Source organism: Macrobrachium nipponense, chromosome 4 (assembly GCF_015104395.2).
Source record: "Macrobrachium nipponense isolate FS-2020 chromosome 4, ASM1510439v2, whole genome shotgun sequence".
Taxonomy (NCBI): domain Eukaryota; kingdom Metazoa; phylum Arthropoda; class Malacostraca; order Decapoda; family Palaemonidae; genus Macrobrachium; species Macrobrachium nipponense.
In genome coordinates, this window is record NC_061100.1 from 132,561,488 (window position 1) to 132,585,459 (window position 23,972).

The 23,972-nt window shown below is 36.1% G+C and overlaps 1 protein-coding gene and 1 long non-coding RNA gene across 4 annotated transcripts in view; one reads left to right on the plus strand and one right to left on the minus strand.

Moving 5' to 3' along the window:
* Nucleotides 1–23,972, plus strand: part of LOC135211186 (uncharacterized) — a 321,835-nt gene that overhangs the window by 256,477 nt on the left and 41,386 nt on the right. For all 3 annotated transcript variants that reach the window (XR_010313635.1, XR_010313636.1, XR_010313634.1), the window contains 3 exons: nt 1,130–1,329; nt 17,296–17,422; nt 19,188–19,522. This is a non-coding gene — a long non-coding RNA (uncharacterized LOC135211186). The remainder of the gene's footprint in view (nt 1–1,129; nt 1,330–17,295; nt 17,423–19,187; nt 19,523–23,972) is intronic.
* The window catches only part of LOC135211184 (zinc finger protein ubi-d4 B-like), a 227,435-nt gene continuing 204,786 nt past the window's right edge, over nt 1,324–23,972 (minus strand). The window contains exon 11 of the mRNA XM_064244399.1: nt 1,324–14,165. Coding sequence (XP_064100469.1) covers nt 14,160–14,165 — 6 coding nt within the window. The 3' untranslated portion in view covers nt 1,324–14,159. The remainder of the gene's footprint in view (nt 14,166–23,972) is intronic.

A 23,972-nucleotide genomic window follows, 5' to 3' on the forward strand; every position in this document is an offset into this window, starting at 1 on the left:
AAGCACATCTGTTTATAGTGGGCTTGCAATACACTGGTCAGAGGAAAGGTCCATTATGGGCTCAGAAAAGTTTCACTGCTGGATTTTTAGAAATTCAAGGGTGCAGTTTATGGTACATACGTAGTAGTGTATTTTTTATATTGGGCATCACACAGTAATATATAACAAGTATGGTGCACTTGCTACTTTACAGAACTTAAGTGCATTCATCCATTGAATGTACAAGCTATATTTTATAGATTAAGTTTGTATGAGGTCATGGTAAACAGTTTGGAGTAACTAAAAAAAAAAAAAAAAAAAGCGAAATTGTCCAGTACAAAGTAGGTACTATGTACAAGTTAAAATCTAGTGGGTAGCTAACTGGCAGATTATAGACTGTATTCTAAATGTTTTATTTCATCATGGGAAACATCAAACACTTGGGATTTGTAACTTTCACCGGTAACTTGGTTTAATATTTCTACAAAGCGCATGACAGTTTTATCTTTAAATGCAAAATAAAAAGAACCAAGGGTCTCATACAGGTACAGAGCAAATTTGGTGCCTGCTGAGACCTATGGTTCCCATTCTTGAGTTCAACTTTCATAATAATACAGTAGATGATTTATGATTCAGAGAAAAGTTCTGTATTCAATTGGTTACAGTAGGTAAAGTGAAATCTCAAAAGTAATAAATACAACCATATTTACAGCACTATTACATACGTACACGGAAAGCAAGATTATGATGTAAATTTAGTTCATAATTCTCTCTTAACTGGCCATTAAAAGTGTTCATAATTCACTCTTAACTGACCATTAAAAGTGTAAATGCAGTACTGTATTGAAGTAAAAAACTCAAAGTTTGTAAATCCTGTATTTCACTTTAACACAAAATATATACGTATTACATGTACTTGGGAATCTGAACTGTACATGAATAGAAATTTCTAGGCTTTTACTTTTAGATGTTACACTAAGATGCATATACACACCACACATCAAATAACCATATTGAATACAATTAATTCATGCACTAAATAATAAATGCCTGTTTTTCATAATGTACCAAACATTCAATTTTGAATGTGATTTTCATGGTGTTAAAGCATACAACCCTGTATTTTACATATTATATTTATATGCCACAGTTTGGAAGGATAGCTGAGCCATTCAGAATGACATGAGCTGTCAGTTGGGTTGGATGCCAGTAGCAGTCGCCAAGAAAGAGTGAATTAATGCAGAGAGAATGCAAAGCCTTGAGCAGACAGTACTTGGCTCCTCATCAGTCCACTAATGGAGGGAGGAAGTCATCTTATCTGGTGATCTATATGCAGGATTAATTCATAAGGTGAGCAACTATGTTCCTTAACATGTAAATTTTGTGTTATCTCGGCATAAAAATACTTTATAGAGAGAAAAAATAAAATATTTGGATGTCCTTCAAAAAGCTAGGAACAGTAACTCCAAATAGATGTTCTGTGGACTGTAGCTTGGAGAATAAGTAACCCAACCTAGCAAATGGTAAGTCCTAAGTTGAACCATAGGTACAAGGTATAAACTGTACCAGAATAAGGCAATGACAGATGGGACATAAGCTTGATTTAAACAGGGTATTGCTATTGCTTTTGTAAGGTAGGAATGTATACACTGTCAACATGTTAACATGTTTAACAATATGTAATACATGCTCATGACATGGAGTTGGTTAGGTAACTTTCGTGGCTAAAGGTATAACAAGAGTACAACTTACTTTGTATACAGTATTTTGGGTAAAAGATATGACCATAGCAATTAAGGTGATGCCTTAGTAGTAATTGCTTAATATTCCCTCTCATATTTTGTTTGGAATGAAAAACTTGGCAACCCCTCTTTAGTAGGAGGTAGCATATGAAGATAGGCACTAAACCCAGTTCTGTGTAAAGGTAAGTTAATGAAAGGGAGCAAATAATGCTACTCTTTGACTCATCATTGCTCATCCCAGTAAAAATTTTATATCCAGTATTGGGGGATCAAAAGAAAACCCTCCCGCAGCTAGAGTTAGAGGGTTTCCTTGAACAGTAGATTAATGAGGGCACACATTGAGAAGGATATATGATCTCAGAACAATCACTTTCAGATGTTCTTTGATAAGCTAAACATTTTTATGGGCCAATCTTTCATGCAAGGTATGAAAAAGAATCGAAATGGTTCTGATACTGGCAGTATACTAGTATATCTAGCAGGAAAACTGAGAATTAAGTTGAGGAATTTATTTATTGCCTGACAGAAGGAGATTAAGAAGAAAAGGGTGATGTTCTCTTAAAAGAATTTTATTTAAGGAGTGATCTAACAACTTGCTTAAACCGTTAAGGGGTCAGAGGTCAGTACTATTATGCTTACAGGTCAATCTATCTAAGGAAAACCTTGATTTGTTCTTTTAAACTTGAAGAAGTTATTGCAAATGGAATGCTTTCTATCTTTGATACTAATCAAAGAATAAGGCCAGCTATGATGGTTAAATAATATTTGGAATGTTTGTCTGAAATGGGTAATACAAGCTGTGAAGGTTGTTTGAATGCCTCACTGCTTGAGGTCTCAATAACCTCAGCATCTGAACAGATGATATAATAGGACTGTAGGTAAATGAAATGGAATATCGGAAAAAAAGTCAAGAGGTTTGCAAAAAAAGCAACAAAAGTACATATTATCGTATGGGACCAAAGGAATATACGGCTGTCACTAGACTAACAGTTGATAATAGCTGCCTGAAGGTGCTCTTTGTACGTTGAATGAAAAGCCTTTATGCATAGCTGGTTCAGGGTACTTCTACCTCCCTCCAAGTATAAGTCTAGCCCATTGTTAAGACTGAAGGTTTGTTCCGCATATGAACAAATGACAAATTTTTAATAGATAGCATTTTTCTTAGCTTACAAACCTGAGGTCTTAACGTTATACTCCCCTCCTCTAGCCGCCCCTCTTGTGTACTGGGTTTGGAAAAAAAACATACATCCTGAGGTCCCAAGCTTGGTCAGTGACCAGATTCCACCTCGTATACATATGGGTAGCTAGATACCACAGGTTCATTGCTTTACAATCTTTGATTGTTTTTAACCTGTTTTCAGTTGGTGATAGAAGATTTAATCCTATTGTTAAGACCTCAGGTTTGGAAGCTATGAAAAATGCAAATTGATTAAGAATTTGCCATGTTTTCATGAAATGACAAACTATACGAATGTTGTGGTTTCCATCATAACAAAGTCTGCAGTGCCTGAAGAAATGTAGCCAGTTGCTTTTGCTATATATAGAGAAGAAAAGTAACCGACAGATGTACCTTTCAACATAAACATTGAAAATTAAAGACTTTTGGTCTGGCAGGTTAAACCTAAACCTTTACCATGTTACATGTATTTTGAATTTAGCCACCTATGTAAATATGCAAAACTGTGTAACTGTTGTTCATCTTTAGAACAGGATCAGTGCATAAAAATGAGAACATACAGCAAGGTATATGCCAGAAAGTTATTAGTTTGTTGTCCCCAATGACAGACTTACTTTTTATTTGTTCATACGCGAAACAAACCTTTGGTCTTAACAATAGGATAACTTTCAAGTGCCTAGCTGGAACCGGCTAAACAATCTGTGATTGTAAAGCAAGGAATCTGTGAAATCTGGCAAGGCGGGTGCATATTGGGTGAAAGCTGGTCAAAGACCGCACAACCCACGCCATCACGTTAGTCTTTTTCTTAACTGCCTTGGGGAGTGACACAATTGCTGTGTGTGTGTGTGCATGTTAGTATGGCTTCCCCTGAATCTTCACGGCCTCATCAGCGTATGTGCCCGATTGTTCAAGGTTTCCCTTGTTTTTGTTTCCTGGCTTCGTCTGCTATGGACCCCCATTCGACTTGCAGTAGGTGCCGTTCTAATTTCTGTACAGTGATGAATCCCTGCCTGGAATGTTGTGCGTAGCCTAGATCGCAGTGGAAGTTATTATATAGTAAGAGGGAGCATCGCAGAGTTTCAACTCTTCCCTCTTGAGAAGGGTTTTCTTCTCCTTGCCTAGATGCTTCGTCTTCTCCCTCAGTCACACCCCATGATACTAGCGTTTGTGTATCTGTTTCTCCTTCCTTTTCTTCCATTGATTCATCATTGGAAGTATCAGGAGGTCCTCAGGCTTATTTGATGAGTAATGTTGTCCCCTCTTCCTCAGGTATTAATTTGCTTCCTGGGAGGGAGGAGGCTGTTTCATCTGTTTCTTTTGTTCCAGAGTTGGAGGTGTCCAAAATGGCAGCGCTCTGGGTATTGCTTGTCTACGGGGTTCTCCCTTCTTGGAGCGGTTGTTGATACATTTCATTGAGCGGCTCCTCCTCCTCCTCGTCCTCCTCTAGATTGGTGCTTGTGGTCAGACATCTTATATTGCACCGCCTGGGTATCATGTTAGCCGCTAGCTCGGGTCAGGGGAAGTCATGAAATCACTCCCAGCTCCATCGGTGACGTCACTCCCAGCTATGTTGGTGTTGTCGTTTGGGACTGCTGTTGTGCTACCTCTCGCTCCTGTGTCATCATCGTTTGCTCCCATAACATCATTGCTGCCATCCGTGACGTATCCTCTTCCAACTATGGCGTCTGCGTCCTCTCTTGCGTATCTGTCCGAGGCTTAATGTCAGGTGGTTCTCAAGAGATTGGACTCTGTTTTAGAGGACAGGTTTGCTGCCTTCTCTGCTGAGAGGGCTGTGAGCAAGTGTGATGCATCTCCTCCCTCGTCTCCTGCCAAGAGGGTGTGTAAGGAAGGAGAAGTGTTCTTCCCCTGTGTCGACGGACTTGCTTTGTATTTTGGGATATGTGCTTCATAGCAGCAGGCTTTAGGGATCATGACAAATCCCCAGTTTGCTTTGGAAATACTTGTCTTTAAATTCAAGCCTTCCTCAGTCTTTTCCTATCATGCTTTACATAGTTCATGAAACCATACCAGGTCTCAGTAATGTTAACTGATTCTGGGTAATCCATCTGTGGATGGTTATTTTAGTGATTTCAAGTATTTTTGTACACAGAAAATGACCCTTATCTGACTTTAAGGATGAAACTTCTTTCTTCCAATAACAAAAATACTTCCTCCTTGGATTATGCATAAGGTACAAACTTGTACATGCTTAAAATTGTCTAATAATTATACATATACCCTGAAACATCATGAACATACAATATACAATAAAATTTGTACAGCATACCAGGCAGTGATTCACATTGTGCAACATAGACCAATAAGTCCAAGTTGCTCTGTCTTCTACATGCCAGGTTACTGATGAATCTGGAAGAGTTATTCTGGATTACATTGTATACAGCTTCAGCTCAGAACAAAATATTCCCAAGCTCTCTTATGAAGATACCATGATTCTCATACAGGAGAAAGGTAAGGCAACTAATTGTCTTAAATCATGGGTGAGTGAATGCGACTGTAATAAAGGAGGGCATTAAGGCAACTGACTGGCTGAACCCGGGCATTCCATTGAGGTGTGAGAGAAGTGTATTTCTGGTGATAGAAGTTCACACTTAACGTGGTTCGGAAGTCACGTAAAGCCGTTGGTCCCGTTGCTGAATAACCACTGGTTCCATGCAACGTAAAAACACCATGCAAGCAAACAAGACTGGCTGAATCATAAGGAAAGTGAATGTGATCTAATAACAGGGTTAGGTTATCAGTTAATTGACTTTCAACTAACAAACATTTTAGAAAAAAAATAAATGCAAAGGCTAGTAAGAGATTAACTCGAAGACAGTTAATACTACTCCTGTCTACCAGAATTGTTTGGACATTTTTGATCTGTCAAACTTGAAAATGTTGTTAAAACTCCAAATACATTCTGCATTAACCATCATGGTTAGTTCTTAAAGCTGTCAGTAAAATCCAAAGTATCTTTGGTACAATTGAAGTAACTCCTGAGTGTATAGTTAAATCATGGTCTGCAGTTGACAATTCCATCCCAAAGCTGGGGTAACTTGCTTCTAAAACCTGTATCAACAACATTTATTGTTAACATATGGCTACTATCCAAACATCCGTGTAGGAGGGTAGTGCTGTCAGAGTACTTCATATGGTGCACCATAAGCATTACTAAATGGTGGTTGCAGTGTCCCATCATCCCCAGCCACATCCACTTTTTATCCTTTTATACTTTACCCCTTTCCTGCTACCTTCAGTTTTGCTGTCCATCCTCTCTTAACTATTATTTCTTAGTACTATAACTGTGGGGTTTTCTGTTAATTCCACCTTTAGATACTTGTACTACTTCATCTCCTTTATTTTCTGGATCTCTCTAGTTATCCAGCCCCAATAACTTCCTCTTTTTACTCTTTAGATGCTGAATGGCTGGAAGTTCCACAGTGCTTGGCTTGACAGCCTAATTTTCATAGAATTTTGGTATATACTTTTCTGGCATTTAAGTGAATTAATAAATAAAATATATTTTAAAGGTCACTTATTTTTTAACGGTAGTTCTCAGTGGCTGGACTGCAGATTAAGTTTATTTAAATACACATTTTTTCAAGATTTTTGGCAAGTGAACAAATAAAGTATTTTAAAGTCTTTTTGTAACATGAATGAATTTGTGAGTGAATAGTTTTTAATTTTTTTTTTTCACTTGTAAAATTATGCTTTTATGACACTGAAGGTTACAGTGCCTGGTCTGTATGGCTGAAGGTGCACCACTAAATAAACAAAAGCTAAGGTTTCTTCTTGGTAAACCATGTTCTTTGCAGACATTGTCATTTGCAGATTTTCTCTGGTTCTTATAGTGCCTGGTGTATACCTCTGCATTCTTTTAGAGACAGGGACATTAATAAATGAAATACAACCAACTCCTTAAAAACTCAGCCACAGCTAAACTGAAAATGACTTTAAAAACAATTTTATGAAGGTTAAACAAGTAAGATTGTTCTTTTAGCATTACAATGATTTTATTATAAAGTTGATTACTTTCCTCATCTCGGTTACTTTTCTCTTGCTTATACTATTCTGCAGATCCAAAGTACAGGCATTTTTCGATTTATGTGCATCAAAATTGCATGAATTTAGAAAACCTCTGAGTCAAAACTGCAGTCAGAAAACCTCTGAGTCAAAACTGCAGTCAGAATTTTAGTTTACATGACCTGTTTACAGTAACATGATGGATACCCACTCAAATTGCATGCACATCTAGTTTACCAAACATCCCACCTCGCTCTTTCACATTTACTACCCTCTTAGAGTGGTCAACATCTCTCCCATACCATACGTACTACCTCACTGCAGTCTTAATTGTCCTCGAGTGTACCGTGGCTCCCAAGTACCCTTCAACATCAGGTAATGATAGTGCAACAAGTCTAGGAAGACTTGAAGCCTGGAGCAAAAGCTAGAAGTCTTTGATAGGATTGACAAGGGATGCTGTGAATCTTGTGAGAGCATCATTTGGAGTAATGGCAGATGTTGAGGGAAATTCAACTTTTTCCTGTGCAGTGTAACGTGGCTTGTTACCAGTTCATATTAAAGAAAAAGAAAAAAAATCCATACACCTATAACATTATTCTGTCAAAGAAAACATGCAGAAAACAGACTCGGAAGGTGTACAAACTGATGTGGATCAAACTCAGGACATGATGTGGAGATGACAGATTTGGAACCAAACTCAGAGCGACATGCGCAGTTGATGGACAGAACCACACTCAGAATGAGGTGTAGTCTGTGTTGGAGCCAGCACCAAGGATGGAAGAGGAAGAGATACAGTAAGAGAAATATAGCTTGGTGTTTCCTAAACTGCACTGTATAATAAAGTACTGTACTACATATTTTGTAAAAAAGAAGTGTCTCATGTTCCAGGAACATGTTTTCTTGTGGCAATTAATGTTTATACAATGTTTTTATGATAATTGATCACTTTATGAACATATCTCTTCCATAAACCAAGAAGTATCTGTATTAGGGTTTTGCATTTTTCTTAGAAATTTCTTTGAAGTTGTGAATTACTGGGTTGTTTCCTAACATTTAAAACCACACTTGAAATGGATGTTCCTCCAACCCCACTGGCTGGATGCAAGTGAAGTGATATGAAATATTAGCAATGAGTGAAGCAATGGGTTCTTTTTATTTCCTGAGTAGCTGACTGTTACTTGGTAAGCAATGTTGAAACTCCATTGAAAGTTACTGGAAATTTGGAATACGTAGTCCACTTTTTATGGCCAAAGCAGATACTATGTAAAATACAAGTGTGCATGTCAAGAAACATTAACATTGTTTTAAATAATGCACAAGTTTAATTATTTTATTAAGTAATTGCTGTAATGAAAGAAGGAAACATTGCCATTGATATTGTTAATACAAACTTCATACAAAAGTTTCTTGTTGGAAAGAGGTTGCATTAATTTTGCATTTATTTCACTCTAAATATATCTAAATAACACATAATCACTTGATTACTGCATTCAGAGGTAGAAAGCTACATCGGTGTGTATGAGAAAGGCTTTCTTTGTACTCCCCTAATTGTGAGAAGGAACCGAGGCTCAGCCATTAGCAAAATTTGTCTTCAATCAATTTTCTAACTAATGAACAAATAAATGAACAATATGAGAATTATTATTGTTACCCTGACTCTTCCTGATGGTTCCATTAGAGTTGTAACTACAGTTGAAAAAAGTAAAAACTTTGATAAGATTTAAAATATGAAATAAATCCTTAATCATGCCAGGCAGTTCATACATTTTTACAACTTACTACATAGTGGTGTTTTGAGCAATAAGTGAAGTAAAGAAATACTGAAAGAAATGTTTATACTAAACACCACATGAATCATACATATTCTTACAGTAAACAGTAACATATTATTAGTAAGTTTTTCTAATGACTTTTATTCTGTTTGTGATCCAGAAGTCTTTGTGTGCACCTCGGTCATTTTTTCTGTCACATTATTTACTGCATTACTCACTTAGTGTGCTGCACTGCATATATTCCATCACATCACATAATACTTTGCTCAGTCACTATTCTGTACTGCATTTAATGACGGTTTCAACCCAGAAGGAATAATTCTTGAACACTCAGGTATGGGAAGATTTCTCTATAAAAACTACTGTTGTTCACATAATTAAACCAAAAACACAATTCTAACAAAATGTTAAAAATGCATAGATTTTTCATGCAAGCACACAAACATTTATAAATTGTTGTTATCAGAGGTAGAGACTACATACAGGCTTCCCTTAACACTAATGAATTACAACAGTGACGTATTTGAGTAATTTACTTTCTGAGGGCTTTTAAGCATTGTGAACTCACCACATTGTAAAAATTAATTTAGTTTTGGTCGTAGGGATTCATATAAATTTAGAAGTTTTGTAAAAGAAATCAAAGATGAAAGTTACATAGAATAAAAAAAAACACGGAGACAAAACAAGTAAAGGATCAATGTCGAAGTAATTCAGAGAGTGTTGAAATGCCATATGTATGTGGGACAGCATAAATAAAAGTATGTATAACATTAGGATTGTGGCTGTTTTCATGTTGCCTCTCCAACAGTTGGAGCCTGTTCTAAAGTTATGAAACAAGAAACTACTGACCTTATCCTTGCATGTCAAAGTTACAGGCTCCCACTTGGTTATGATGAAATTAAAGAATGTAAAAAAATTTTGTTTTATCTTCAAGTCAAGGTCATAAATGTGTCATCCTAATTTGACAAAAACTTCATTCATACTTTAGCTGTTAAAATTAGAATAAATGGCCTCTACTAGACTTATGTAGTTGGTAAAAAGAAATGTCAGAACAAACCTATTGTTTCATGATAGATAGAGAATACCTCATAGAAAAGAAGCGCATGCATGTTCGAGTAATGTGATCTTGATCATCTTAAAACTGAGTTTGTAGTATATGATGATAGGCTATAACTTTCTACATTTCATGTAGTTTGCATGTCCCCTTTTACAGTGTTTCCACAGTAAATTTAAAATTTCAGGTATAATGTATCTATGTATACACTCTACACTCCCTATCATAATAAACTTGTAGGACTTACAAATCCATCATTTATATATACCAATTCATGGTCTTACCAAATCCTAGACAATACATTACAGAGTGCCAAGAAGATTGTCTATTGGCTGGCTGGCAGTAGTTCTAAATAGGCAAGAACCTCACTTTTTGTGTATCTACTTTGCTGTTACAAACAGTTTATTGTGTTTCAGAGATTTTGTGGATATCTTAGCCATTTTTTTTGGGGGGGTAAATTAGGAAATTAGAAAATTTCCCTCTATATTCAAAGTAAGTATAGTGTTTTGAAGTTAAGTAGTACTTAGTTCAACCATGTCCAGTTGCTTGGATTTTATTAATTATAAATTCTTCTGTCATTTAGTGATATTTTATACCATTCAGATACAGATTATTATTATTATTTATTATTATTATTATTACAGTATTATTATTATTATTATTATTATTATTATTATTATTATTATTATTATATTATTATTATCAGGGCTTAGTTTTCCCAGACCTCCGAGTCTTAAGTAGACCTAGGAAAGTGTGAGTTTGTAATAAGGTAGTAGGTGCTAGTTGAGCGCTGTGCTGTTAGGCCAGTTTGCATTGCACTATTACTACAGGTATCTCATTTGTGCATTATATGTTGATAAGGTGTCATTCAGCTCTTAACAAGTAAGTTTGTTTTCTGCCCTAATATCCTTTCAGTGGTGCTTTGGAGGCTTTTCAGTGTTTAAACTACAAGCAATCGGCTCTTAATTTTGTTGGTTTGTCTTTTTATTGACTAATCAATCCTTTGTGAATTTTTGGATATAATTCTGTATTATATTTCTTATGAAAGGTTATTGTTATTTCTGATATGTACAGACATTATCAGTAGAGAATTTTAATATTAGCACAGCTCCCTTTTCATTCCTTCCATTCAAGAGAGTTCATTGGAGGGAGGATACTTTATTACAGGTATTATATAGATTTTATAAAGTATTTAAATAACATTATTAACTTTAAAAGTTGCTTCCTAAAAGTTTCTTGAACATTTTACATACTTTAGCATGACAAAATTTTATAACTTGTTACATTCGGCTTGCTTTCAACATATACATTTACGTATATGAAGACAGATAACAAACTTGGTGATGCAGTTCTCTTTGGGGTGCAATTGCTCTCTTCTGCATGACTAGTTGTACCAGCTGTTTTGGCTGCTGACCAGATAAAGTTTACTTGATATGTCTGGAATTTCTAATGCTGGTGTGCCCCTACTGAGTGTGTTCCCAGTTAGTGTGCTGTTGCTGTTTTTGTCGATAGTTGCAATGCAGTCTTTTATCTTGAACCAAAGTCTTGTCAGTCTTTGCTCTTTGGATCCTCTTCAGGTGCACAGGACTCATTTCCTACTATGACAATCGACCCATTTGTCTTTTTTAAGGATCCTCTGCAGGAACACAGGACTTCAAAGTTGCCCATAGTTACCCGAGATGAATTTCATGGTGAAGAGCCCAGTACCAGTTGCATCAGATTTCTCCGAGGTTATCTAGAAGTGAGTATCTGGATCAGTTGTTCAAGTTCCTCAGTGAACACAGCCTTTTCTTGCCAGGATCCTAAGCCCAGTGGAAATCGATGACAGGAACAAATTACTTATTACAGCATTGACTCTTTCTCAACATATGACTGGCTAGAGTGAACATAGCCACATACATGTACCTATGGCTAGTTACCCTCTCTGATTTCCTTGAACTTCATACATGAGGGACTCTGAGTCTAAGCACACCTGAAATACAATTGGGCACTTGTAGCCAACAGAAAACATGGACAGTCTCATTCCAGAGGTAGTGACAGGATGGTGTTTGCAGCTGGCCACTTTCTCAGTTGACATATCCAGTGAAAGTTTCAATCACAGACTTTATTCAAGGACATGACAGGAGTCCTGCATCTGATGTTAATGTGAAATAGGTCGGACCTCTGTGATAGATGAGAGTGACTAGTAATATATGAATATACACGGGATATCATGCATGTCAAGATCCCCCAAGTGAAGTATAGTCATAGCCATTATTGAATAGGTGGAATGCTAACAGGAGATACAGACAGGATTGTATTTTTACTCTCAACTATGATTTTTAGGCTATCAACAACTGCTCTACCACCAAGATGGTAGTATAAATGTCACATCATTCAAGTATTTTAGGCTTTGTGACAATCTTGGACATCTAAGAAGCTTAATAGCTCTATAAGTCTTCATTGCAATTTCAGTAGTATTGCAGTTGTAGGGGAGATGGTACGGCTGCCTGGAAACATTAGGTAAAAGAAGTAATGGTTATGTTTTTGGCCTACGACTTTCCTTTGTCTACAAAAGTCTTTCCATGATACCCATTCTAAGAAGGAATATCATGGGATGTAAGGTCATAGACATTATTCTACACATTGTCTGCTGTTGCTGCAATCCTTATGATTGCATCAGCTATTGCCTCGGCCACTAAGAGTTAAATGTGGTTGAGTCTATAATAGCAGTTTTCCTCCCAGGGACTATTGCTCCTAGTCAGGGAGAAAGCTAGTACTAATTAAGGAGGGTAAACTATGTCCCTCTGTCACCTCCCCATCTTCTTTAGGGAGGAGGAATAGAAGGGAACGTCTAAGGCCTCTCACGTAAAGTCCTTAAAGTTTCTTGAGTGTGTGTGTGTGTGTGTGTGTTTTTTTTTTTTTTTGTGATCGGTGTAGCGTCTGGCAAGGCAGGTTAAACAGCATAATTTTGTTTTTTTAAATGTTCCATTATGTACAATATATATTGTCTTTTAAAATTTACTGGATTTAAGTTTATATTTTTACAAAAATGTTTATCAGGGGGTTGTTGCTTCTTACGTTTGCAATTCTCCTAGTACATACAGCATATTGATTATTGTACTTGTTCAGTTAATTAATTTTATCAATACTTTGTTTTATGTTTTTCAAGTTCATTGATATTAATATTAAATAAGTCTTTCTGAAAGTTGACATAGTACCAACAAACTGAAAACTTAACAGGTTACAAAGTAATGTATGGTTTGAGCTGCCCAAGCATCCAATAGTATCTGATTGCATACAAATAGATGGGGGCTACATCTGTTGTAGTAGTACTAAGATTTTGATATGATGTATTGGATGTAAGCTTAAGCCCCGTCCACTGTCGAACTTTGCCCGACAAACTTTGTTCGATGTGACGTCAGAAGCGGGAAAATGTGACGTCAGAAGCGGAGAACCTTTTATAACATGCCACAGTTTTACTTTTGATCAATTAACATTCCCTTAAAGTCAATGATGTTTGAGAAGAAACTTGTCTACCATAATCTGCCAACAAAGGGAGGAATCTTTGTGACTGAATATTTTTTATACTTTTGTTTATTTGCTATTTTAAGAAAGAGTAATTTATACACTTCATTCGGGGGTCATATACAGGAGTTCTGAGTACTATCTAGCAAAGATAGCCTTCCACTGGGATTAGGATATGCCAATGAAATTTCCAAAATTTATTTTAGGCAAAAAAGAAAAATGGCATGTTCAATGTCAGGGACTAGAAATCTATATGATTTCAACTCTCCTGCTATGACTGTTTTTCAGAGCATTGGATTCTGTTTTTACGAGCAAATTTATTTAAGTCTAGGAGCTCACAGATGAAACCTTTGTTCTAGTCAGTAAGTGAAGTTTTTTATGTGTTTGTAAGTGAAACTGCTTAAGTGCTGCTCTGAGAGCAAGAGCCCATGCCGGCATTTTGCTGGCTTAATTTTCAACAATAACAAGTGCAACAAATTGAATTTTTGTTTAAAACAAAATCAGGGTTTCACTACAAACCCATAACATGCAATCATGGTCCTGCCTCTAGACTACATAAGAATTAAGACTCTTACCTACTGGGAACCTAGTCTGTAGATGCATGATGTTGTCAACCAGCCAGTAGATGATGATCTTTTGGCTCCAAAAGTGGAGTTCAAGGATTTGTGAAGACACACAAATTGTGCCATGTAATTAATTGGTTTGTACTGTATTAAAAAAAAATACTTTACACTCAATGTTTTGAAGTATTTTTATTGGCCACAAAATTCAGACTTGGTGACATCATAATTGTATTCATGTACAAAAGTACTCTGTAAATTAGTTAGAGCTAGTCTATGTAGACAAAACCAAAACATCTATAAAACCCGGAAAGTTGCCTTGTAGTTGAGGTAGAGTAACGGCAATCAGTACTAATGAAAAAGTAAAAAAAAAAAAAATTGGTAAGTAATAGTAGTTGTTGCTTTTGTGAATATTCAAGATTCATTAAAGTATTTAAATTATAAATTTGCTACTTAAAATAATACATCACACACTATGATATTGATTTACCATTTTTTGAAGAATGCCTAAACTATTTCCACATTGTCTACAAAGTAATCAGTCTATAGATTTTAAATGCTTTTTACTTTTATTAATGACTTGTGCAGTAGTATATGATTTTGAACTGGATTCACCATGTTAGTAAACCACTTTCCTAACTGAGGAGAGGTACTGGCAGCAGAAAGTATATTATACAAGGTTATTTATTACAAAACTTGGCTTAAAGCTGCATATTTATAACACTCATACAGAGTGACCAGGAAATGCTTCAGGAAGTTATGTAAAATTGCATACATTTTGTCATTTTGTGCATCCAGTTCACTTTTAAATTAACCATAAACATTGCCCGACAAAAGACCCTGACTTCCATGTTGTAGATGTTTGAGAAGAGTTTAGTGGGGCATCAAGTTTAACAGTTTTCTTTCCAAATACAGTATAAAGAAATGCACTTAAACTTTGAAGGACAGTTTCATATGGACATTCAAGTTATAAGGACTGTTTACCAACCTACACATCTACTCTTCCATATGGCTCAATACTGCAATTCCTAGAACTTTTTTTTTTTTTTCATATACAGCATCTCAGACATGTTCTGAAACATTTATCAGGTATTATATAAATATGGAGTAGTTTACAAAATATGTTCAACATTTATATCATAACTAGTATAATGGCTACTAAAAGTTCTGTGCTTTATCCCAAAGCCCAATGAATGCAACTGACATTGTGAAACAGATTGAAAAAGGTATCTTTCCAACAGGAATATTTGGTTCATGAAAGGAACATATATTCACAATAATTATTTCTAATGGAAAAGGATGCAGGTATACACAGACAGTGAATGTGTAGTCCTTAGTGTTTCGCATATATACACACTAATTTATCTAACAGGAAAAAATAAACTACAAGTTAGGCATGCATATTCTGTTTCACAAGGGCAGCTACACAATGATATCTACATGTTACAAACTTGGACAGAGCAACAGTTCTAATATGTCAGATGACTAAAACAATGCTCTTGTTTAGGAACACAACCTGATATATTTTATAATGGACTGCCTGTCAGATTTTTTTTTTAAACTTTCTTACTGAATTTTGATTATTGAATGTATCAGTATGTGGTAAAAATAAAATTCAAATTAATTTCGTTTAGACATTCTCAGAATGATAGCTTAGTAATGACACACTGTCTGATAACATGCAACTTTACAATACTGTAGTTCCTAAAAATGATAAAAGAAAAAAAAATGGTACCAAAGAGAAAATTTGGATTTACCCAAAGTTAAGGCAAGAGTAAATTAGGAATACAGTACATAGAAATCCATGTATTTACTAGCAAATAGTACATATATGGAATTTCTAGAAAATATATGGCAGTAGTACAGACCTTCCCAGAACTTAAGTAGTAATATTTAAATAATTAAAAGCATGTTTAGAATAAATTCGGGGCATGAGATTCCAGAGTTTGGAAAAAGGCATTCATCTCCTTACATGGAGCCCCCCCCCCCCCCCCCCCCCTCTCTCTCTTCTCTCTCTCTCTTTCCTCTCTCCTCTCTCTCTCTCTCTCTCCTCTCTCCCCCCCCCCCCCCTCTCTCGCTCTCTCGCTGCTCTCATCTATCTCTCTCTCTCTCTCTCTCTCTCTCTCTCTCTCTCTCTCTCTCTCTCTCTCTCTCTCTCTCCAGAGCATCAGATTAAATTTCTTATTCCTCCTTTTTATATTTAAATAATGGTTGACCTTTCTCTGTATCTTAAATTGTCAATATGTCTAATTATGGAAGTCGGTATGTCTGTCATTCGTCTGTGATATTTGAGGCTTTTATATTTTTCTCTCATTTCTTGTTGACTAATTTGTAATGTATCATATGTCTTTACATAGTTTCTAAAATGCTCATATCTAGTGCTTTTTGTCTTTCTTGTCACAATACCTTTACATTCTTATGTCTTAGTAGGCTACAACCTGTGCACAACTGTGTTGTTCTTACAATTGGGCAGTTATGTGGGTACAAGCATCTTTTGACTTCATGACTTTTTCATACAACAGAAGTAGTTGTCACTGTCACTTTCAAATATTCAACCAATATAACAACATGACTATACTAAACATTATACTGTTCGTGTTTATCAAGCCAACCATGGAATGTATAATTCCTAGGGACTGTTTACATCTGTTAATTTCAGTATTTAAGAAATGTACTATTCCTGTGATTATATATATTAATTTCTGGGCTCGGCTGTGTCGCTCTGTGAAATAAGTCTTTTTAGAGTTATTTCTAGTAAAATATTGCTATAATACCAGAGAACTGCTAAATTGGACATGTCAGAACTCTCTGACTCGCTCACCTATAAAAAAAAAGGTATCGGTATAAACCTGGGGTGAGTGTTAAACACTACCACAGCAACCCCTCCAATTAGCCTTTTCCTCATCAAAATCCCCTAAATACGGGGAGCTGACCCATAGGTCACACCCTGCTACCCCGTTGAAGGCGTCTGTGACGTCATACTTTTCGATAGCCACATTGCGTTGGCACGTTTGTTTAGAGCTGTCTGCTCTTTAATCATATTTTGTGTTTTATCTCATTATGGATCATTAATGTATATACTAAATATATGTGTGTGTGTGTTTCGTCAGATTGACTGCATGGCTTTGGCATTATATACATTGCAAATATTATGGTTGTGATACTCCCTAAAACTAACCTTTTTTTTATTTAAGAAATTTCTCTCATTCCTCATTTCATGACTGTATTTCATAATTTTGTGATTTATTGTGTGAAAAAAAAAAAAAAGAATACAGTCTATGCATACCTTAACTATAATTTGTCATTAGGGTTCTAGTTTGATGCTTCTGTTTGGTGTAAATCTGTGCTGACCATTATTTCTCATGTTTATAAAATGTGTCATAAAATATCATTTTATTATTAATTTTACCATGTTTTGCAATATGCCATGAGGGATCTGTTTTGTGTGTAGAGTTCTTACTAGCCATTGCTTGCATTACAGGAGGTTATGTGGTTGCTTCGCTATCAGTAATCTGTTGCCCCTTGTATGTCATGGCTAGCTAGTCTTCTCAGTTTTGTTTGATGGGAAAAAAAATTGGTTTGCAAAATGCAACTGTGGAAGCCCAAAGGTAAAAGCATCTAAATTTTTGTTTAGCATATTATTACCTGTTTTCATCTTTTCAAATACCATTCACTATCCATAGATATAAAAGGTAATTTCTGTATTCGTTATGCACACCCAGACTATGAAAGCTAGGGATACCAAATTTTCACCATAGACTCCCTTTCCCCCAGGAAGGTGTTAGTCAAAATCTGAAATTTGATGGTTGTTTCAAAGGGGGTATTAACCCCTCTTTTTTTTCATACGCCCTCACTTTTTACAACTTTCGGAGTTGACAGCAAACTCTTCGGGTTTTTTACAACTTTGGCTTGACAGGATGCCAGGTGATTACGTACTTATTCTGAAAGTGATTGCATAATCTGCCCCGTTTTTATCCCGAGCAACGCTGGGTATGGCGGCTATTAGTTATCAGTGATATTACTGAAGCATATGGACCCAATTTGACATAAATGAGAAATATTTAAATTTTGTTACTAAAGTTGGCATTGTGTTTTAATAAAAAATTGCAATTTTAGCACCTTATGAAAAGAATTATAGTTCTGGAATGCATGGGTGTTCATATTACTATTTTTAAGTATTAAACTCTTTCATAAATTAGCATACCATTGCATTTCTATGTAACTAATTATAAGGCCCATCAGCTACAACCCAGTAAGGTACTTTTAACAGAATTTAGAGGGATCTCTTGGGTATATATGTACAATCCATCGTGAAGTAAAAGCAGTTGCAGAGAGTACATGGTGAAAATTAATACTAATGTGATTTTTTTTTTTTTTTTTTACCACACCTGAAGCTAATTTAAGAAACATACATAAACTTAGATGGTAATAAATAAAAGAATGTTGGTGATAGAATTTAAGTAAGACAGTTGGATGTAAATGTTATCAAGTAATGTATAGGCGGCCCTCGGTTAGCGGCAGGGGTTCCGTTCCTGGCCGCCGGCGCTAAGTGATTTTCGGCGCTAAGCGATTTTAAAGCCTACGGCCACTGCACACTTTTCGAAACTCTAGACCAATCAAAGGCGCCGTAATCCCGCAATGGCACAATAAGTAAAATTATATTTATGCAGTATAGTACTACAGAATTTACTGTATAGTAGTACTGTACAGTACATTATAGCATTATAAATACTGTATTATAGTTCTTATTATCAGTTTAAGTAGCTCAAGAAAACCACTATTTAATTAGACTAAATTACTGAAAGGTGTATAATTTTGAAGTCATTTAATTTTCCCACAGACCTGAATTGTTTGTCTCGTTGACATATTTATACATAGGTGTAGCAAAACGTCACATACACCAGTAATCTGGATTCATTCATTCATACACAATAAGACCAAATTTGTAGATACTTAGCATCCATATTTATTTGGACCAAAGTAAATATGTTTCCCCACAAGACATCATGTTACATGTAGCCCACTTCCATGGTCTTTTGAATGCCATATACATTTTTGTCTACCCATCAGTAAAAGAGCAATAGCAGTGCAGCACATGCTCCTCTTGGATACATAAGGCCTGTCCACACGATCGGGCCTGATCGGCGGACTTCCCCTCTAACGGGCACACTTGACGGGCAAACCGTCAAATTGCCCGATGGGTCTTGTAGCAAAATCACCATGGTGGTGCCCGATGGCTTGAGCTTCGACCCTGGCAGACGTACATTAACCATATACATTTCTTTTACTGAGCCATTCTTTGCACCATATTCTCTTCTTTTTTATCACACACAAAGCAATTATCATGCTACACTATCCTCTTCTTTGCGGTAGGCACCATGTTTATCGTACCGCACTGAACACGCTACTGGCATCGTCGAGCACGCCCACCTCTCCATCGCCTCACCCGTGTGGACAACACTCACGGATAAGTCCGCCAGAATTTGCCCGTCAACCCTGGAGCACGCCGATCAGGCCCGGTCGTGTGGACAGGCCTTAGGTTCACAGGATACTTAGGTTCATAGCAACAACAGCCTCACTTTTTTGTCAGCATTGTTGTAATCTGCTTAGTCTTTATGTATAAATGACAAGGATGCAATCCTAGCTGATGATGATAAACCAGAAGCCTGAGATACACCATACATGTCAGCCTTGCAGGAAATAATGCAGTAAGTGAATAATTATCATGTGTATTTTTTTTCATCCATTTACATTCCTGAGCCAGTAGGTGATAGACTCAATAACCCTCAAGAGATAGATCATCTGTGCATCTTACCATAAGATTGTATTTTTTTTTTTAGTATTTATCTTTTCCATATTTAGAGAACTTCCTTACTTCACTTAAATTGGCACTAGTAGTCCTTTTTTTTCAGGCATTTTGATGTTTTTTGTAATGGTAATTTAGATTTTTGTAGCTAAGTTAGTTAGGTAATGAGAGGTTTGCTACTTGATTGATTTTCTGGAACTAGGTCTTCCAGTTTTGTAACTTTCAGGCTTTGTGTTTATCTAGGATTAGCTTCTAGATAAAGTGTACCAAGAGTAAATTTGTTTTTCATTTTTGTATTCTAAATATACGGTGTTTCCTTGATGAGACATTATGAGCACTTGTTTTTAACCCACAGCGTTTAACATTTACATTATATTTATAAATAATATCACAATGTATATATTTAAAATACCAAAGCAGCATTGTAAGGGAATTCCAGGTAAACCGTGCCATGTATAAATTTCTAATCAGGACATAGACCCTCGACTGCATAACAGGTTTTGTAGACGTGCACTTTCATGCCCTTTCCAACTCTTATACTGTAATTGGGCTTCTTCACAGTGGGTGCATTAACTAAGCAGATCTTACAAAATGGAACAAAGCAGGACTACTGCTAAAGATGTATACAATTCTTCTGCCTCCAAGTTTTCAGTTTTGACCTCTCAAACTGAAGGGGGAATCACCTCCAGGATCTCCTTTATCTGTGGCTGGTAGGGGCTATCCCTCTGTATTATATTGTGAAAGGATGACTGGGTACATGCCCTGAACTTCTGTGTCTTCAGCTCAGCTTATAACTAATGTGGTTATAGGCACTGCCTTTCCACAGCCCATTTTTTAGGACTGTTAAAAGTTCAGATGTTGGCAAATGTATCCCCAAAATAAGTTAATGATTCATTTTTAAGAGGTTATTCATCAGACTTCAGAGCATTCTTTGATGTGTTTGGACAGGAAAGGCTTATCAGTTCTTGAGTCTCTGACCTGTCTGGCCTCTGCACCACAAATTTCCACCAGAACCCTAGCTCTTGTGGACACGGGCACGTGATGATGTAAGAAAGAGGAAATAACTAGATAACTGGCTCTTCATGGCATCTTTACCAACTGAAAAGTGTCAATACATCCACCATCTTATCTAGTGCAGTCATGATTGGAGCCTGCACTTTAGCTGAAGAAGTCAGACCTAAAACAAGTAATGAGGGCTATGCTCTTTTGGATAGGTATTGATGCTGTGGAAGCTGTAGTATGCCTGATGTAGGGCAGTATCTAGTCATAGGCCTAAGGTGAGATTTGGAAAGGCCTACCATTGTAGCAGGATGAAAACAAATCTACTGAACCATCAAGCTATGGGAATTTGGTCTCGGCAGGAAAAAGTTCATCACATCAACTTTTAGGCATAGAAAGCCAACTTGGGGCTCCAAGCTTCTCTCAACTGGTAAAAAGCATAATAGTACATATTAGGTCAGATGAGGAACAAAATCAGAAAATGTTGACTTTTAATAAAGCTGTTTGATTTGGATGCTGATATTTTTCCAGACAACCTCAAAGTATATGCCTTCCCTCTGTTTATGCTGATCAGGGAAGTTGTACAAATTAAAGTCCTCCAGAATTTGACAGTGACTTGGTGGCTCCTTTTTTTTTTTTTTTTTTTTTTTTACTAATAGACAACCTATGTAGGCTTGCACAGTGTGAGAGGCCTCTTTATTTTCACTAAGTTGCAAGATTTTGTAGACTTTCAACTCTCAACCTCTTGCTTAGGAAAGTTGATTCAGTTTTACAGTTAGTGTGGTGGTAGGGGTGTAAACCAAGTTAATGCCTCTGTTCCCTTGATAGCCAATTTTCTTCCATTCATAAGGGCTTAGAAGTTGTCAGTCTTAGTTATCAGGGGCTACAGGTCTTTGAACTTGTGGATTAAATGTGGGGAGAGTAGCGGAGCTCCAGAGGTTATACCAGTATCTCATAATGGAAGTACCTCTCCAGTCATCCAAACTAAGGTCTCTGGCTAGTTTTGAAGAACATCAACAAGTCACTTGAAAAAACACTGCTCGCTTGATCTCACAGTGAAGACAATCTTTCATCTGGATTTTGAGATGGGTCAGCAAGCTTAATACTCTCTCTCTTAGAGTTTCTAGTAAGGTCTATAACTCAGTGAAATTCCTTGTACAGTTGAGGTGGTAGATTCAAACTTGTGAACTTATGGGTCCAGGGATGCATGTAGAGATCTGTCATTTAGACAAAACACTTCAGTATCTTGAACATTCAAAGACCATGAATGAGGGGATTTATATAAGAAATTGAGTTGAATGAAAAAGATAAAATATTACATAATTTTTATACAATATTTTTATCTACCCATAATGGATAGTGTTATTTTTCTTTGTAAATTTTATTACTTGCTCTTGGTGTAATAGTAGGCAAGAACCAGGTAATCAAAGTAAATAAAAGGCCTACCAAGTTTAAAAGTAAGCTATGAAATGCATTCAATGGTAAAATTGTACATTGGAGCTAAACAGGTTATCTGTACCCTGCACTTTAAGGTATTTTGAAGCTTTAGATCATAGAATCCATACAGAATTAGTTGCTAAATGATTTCTTTAGGAATTTGTTGCCAAGCTAACAACTACATTTTGTGAACCTTGCCCATCCACAGTACAATATATGTGCTACCATTTCTTCATAAAAAGAAGAAAAAAAATCCAAAACTCAACAAACCGTTGTCCTATTCTCAGTTTCTTTTATCATATAAGCATTTGAAACCTGTTATAATGTACATTAATTTAGATTGACGGCATGGTTTTTGCAAGGCATTGTGTGTCCCTATATGATGCATTATGGGTTCTTCCCACTTTTTAATTTACCTGTATTCTTCTTCCTTTCTTCCATGTTGGTGTCCAACCTCTTAGTACGAAAGTGGGGTTCTTTCCGGTTCTTTCCAAGTTTCACTTTAGATCCCTGAACTTCATAGCATGTGTGTTTTTAATCCCTATATTTTGCTGTCCAACTACTATAACTACTCCTTGCTTCCTCTTATGACTGGCCTCCTAAGTGCTAAATGGTTGAAAATACCTACCCATGTAGTACTTGGCTTTGTTACCTAATTTTTCATAAATCAATAAATTGAGACATGATCTACTGATGACAACCTCCAATGACCACCTCCAATTTTCCTTATGGATACATATGTCTGTGGAATTTGAGAGAATTTTGGGTTATCCCTGTGATATATTGATTTCTTGGCTTAGCTCTAACTCCTATCATTATACTGATTTTTAGTTGTGATTATTTACCATATATATGCTCGTGTAACACGCGATCTCACATATCATGCGACCCCCAAATTTTCACCCCAAAATTTGATTTTATCATGTATCTCACCTCTCGTGCGAATTAATTTACGAGACCAAATAACAACAGGCTAGCCACTTTTCCTCCTCTATCTATTCCATTTTTTAGTTAGGCTAACCCTTTTTCCTCCATCTCTTTATCTATCCCATCTTTTAGTTAAGTTTAAAAAAATAAAAGAAATGCTAAAAGTATTGTTAGTAAAGTTATACTTGTTGTGTAAACACAAACAGCCAGAAACAGCTGATTTGCTATGAACAACCTAATCCGATGATAACAGCGATTTTGCTTGGATTTCAACCATCGTACAATAGTAAAAAATTACCGTAGTATGTTACAAGTGACAGTAAGGAGAATAGGACTGATATATTCTTACATTACTATATCCTTACTCGCTATGGAGAACAGATCGGCAAGGGCATATACTGCTAAATTTAATTTGTAAGTTTTAGCTGAAGCTGAGGAATGAATGTTGATCTGCTAACGACTATTATCGTGCATCGGCAACATGGACGAAACTCTCAAACTTTGGTATAGTACCATCAAACTTGACCGTAAACTAAATTTGAGAAACGTGGTTTAATCAAAACTATTGGGCATGAAAGAACACATTTCACGGTTCTCACTCTAATACAAGATAAATACATAAAACTCGTAGTATTCTGATGAGGTCAAGTGAAAAATATCGAACGGAATCTGTTGATTTTTGTTTACACAGTAAACATGCCCTCAGCGCCATCTACTAACAAAAAAAAAAAAAAAAACTAAATTTTGTTCACAAATGATACGTACTTAAGTGATATTTCAACTTGAAAACACTTCATTTAATGTAAAATAACTTTGTCCCATATAAATAGAATATATTGAAATTCACTTGCACTAACTAGAAGCAAGAAAGTCACTCTGATTTGAGTTCAATACAGCAAAACAAACTTACCTCGCAATCGCCTTCAGCTGATTTCCAAACCAAAACATTGATTGCTATGTTTGTATCTTATAATACAAATAGTAATATG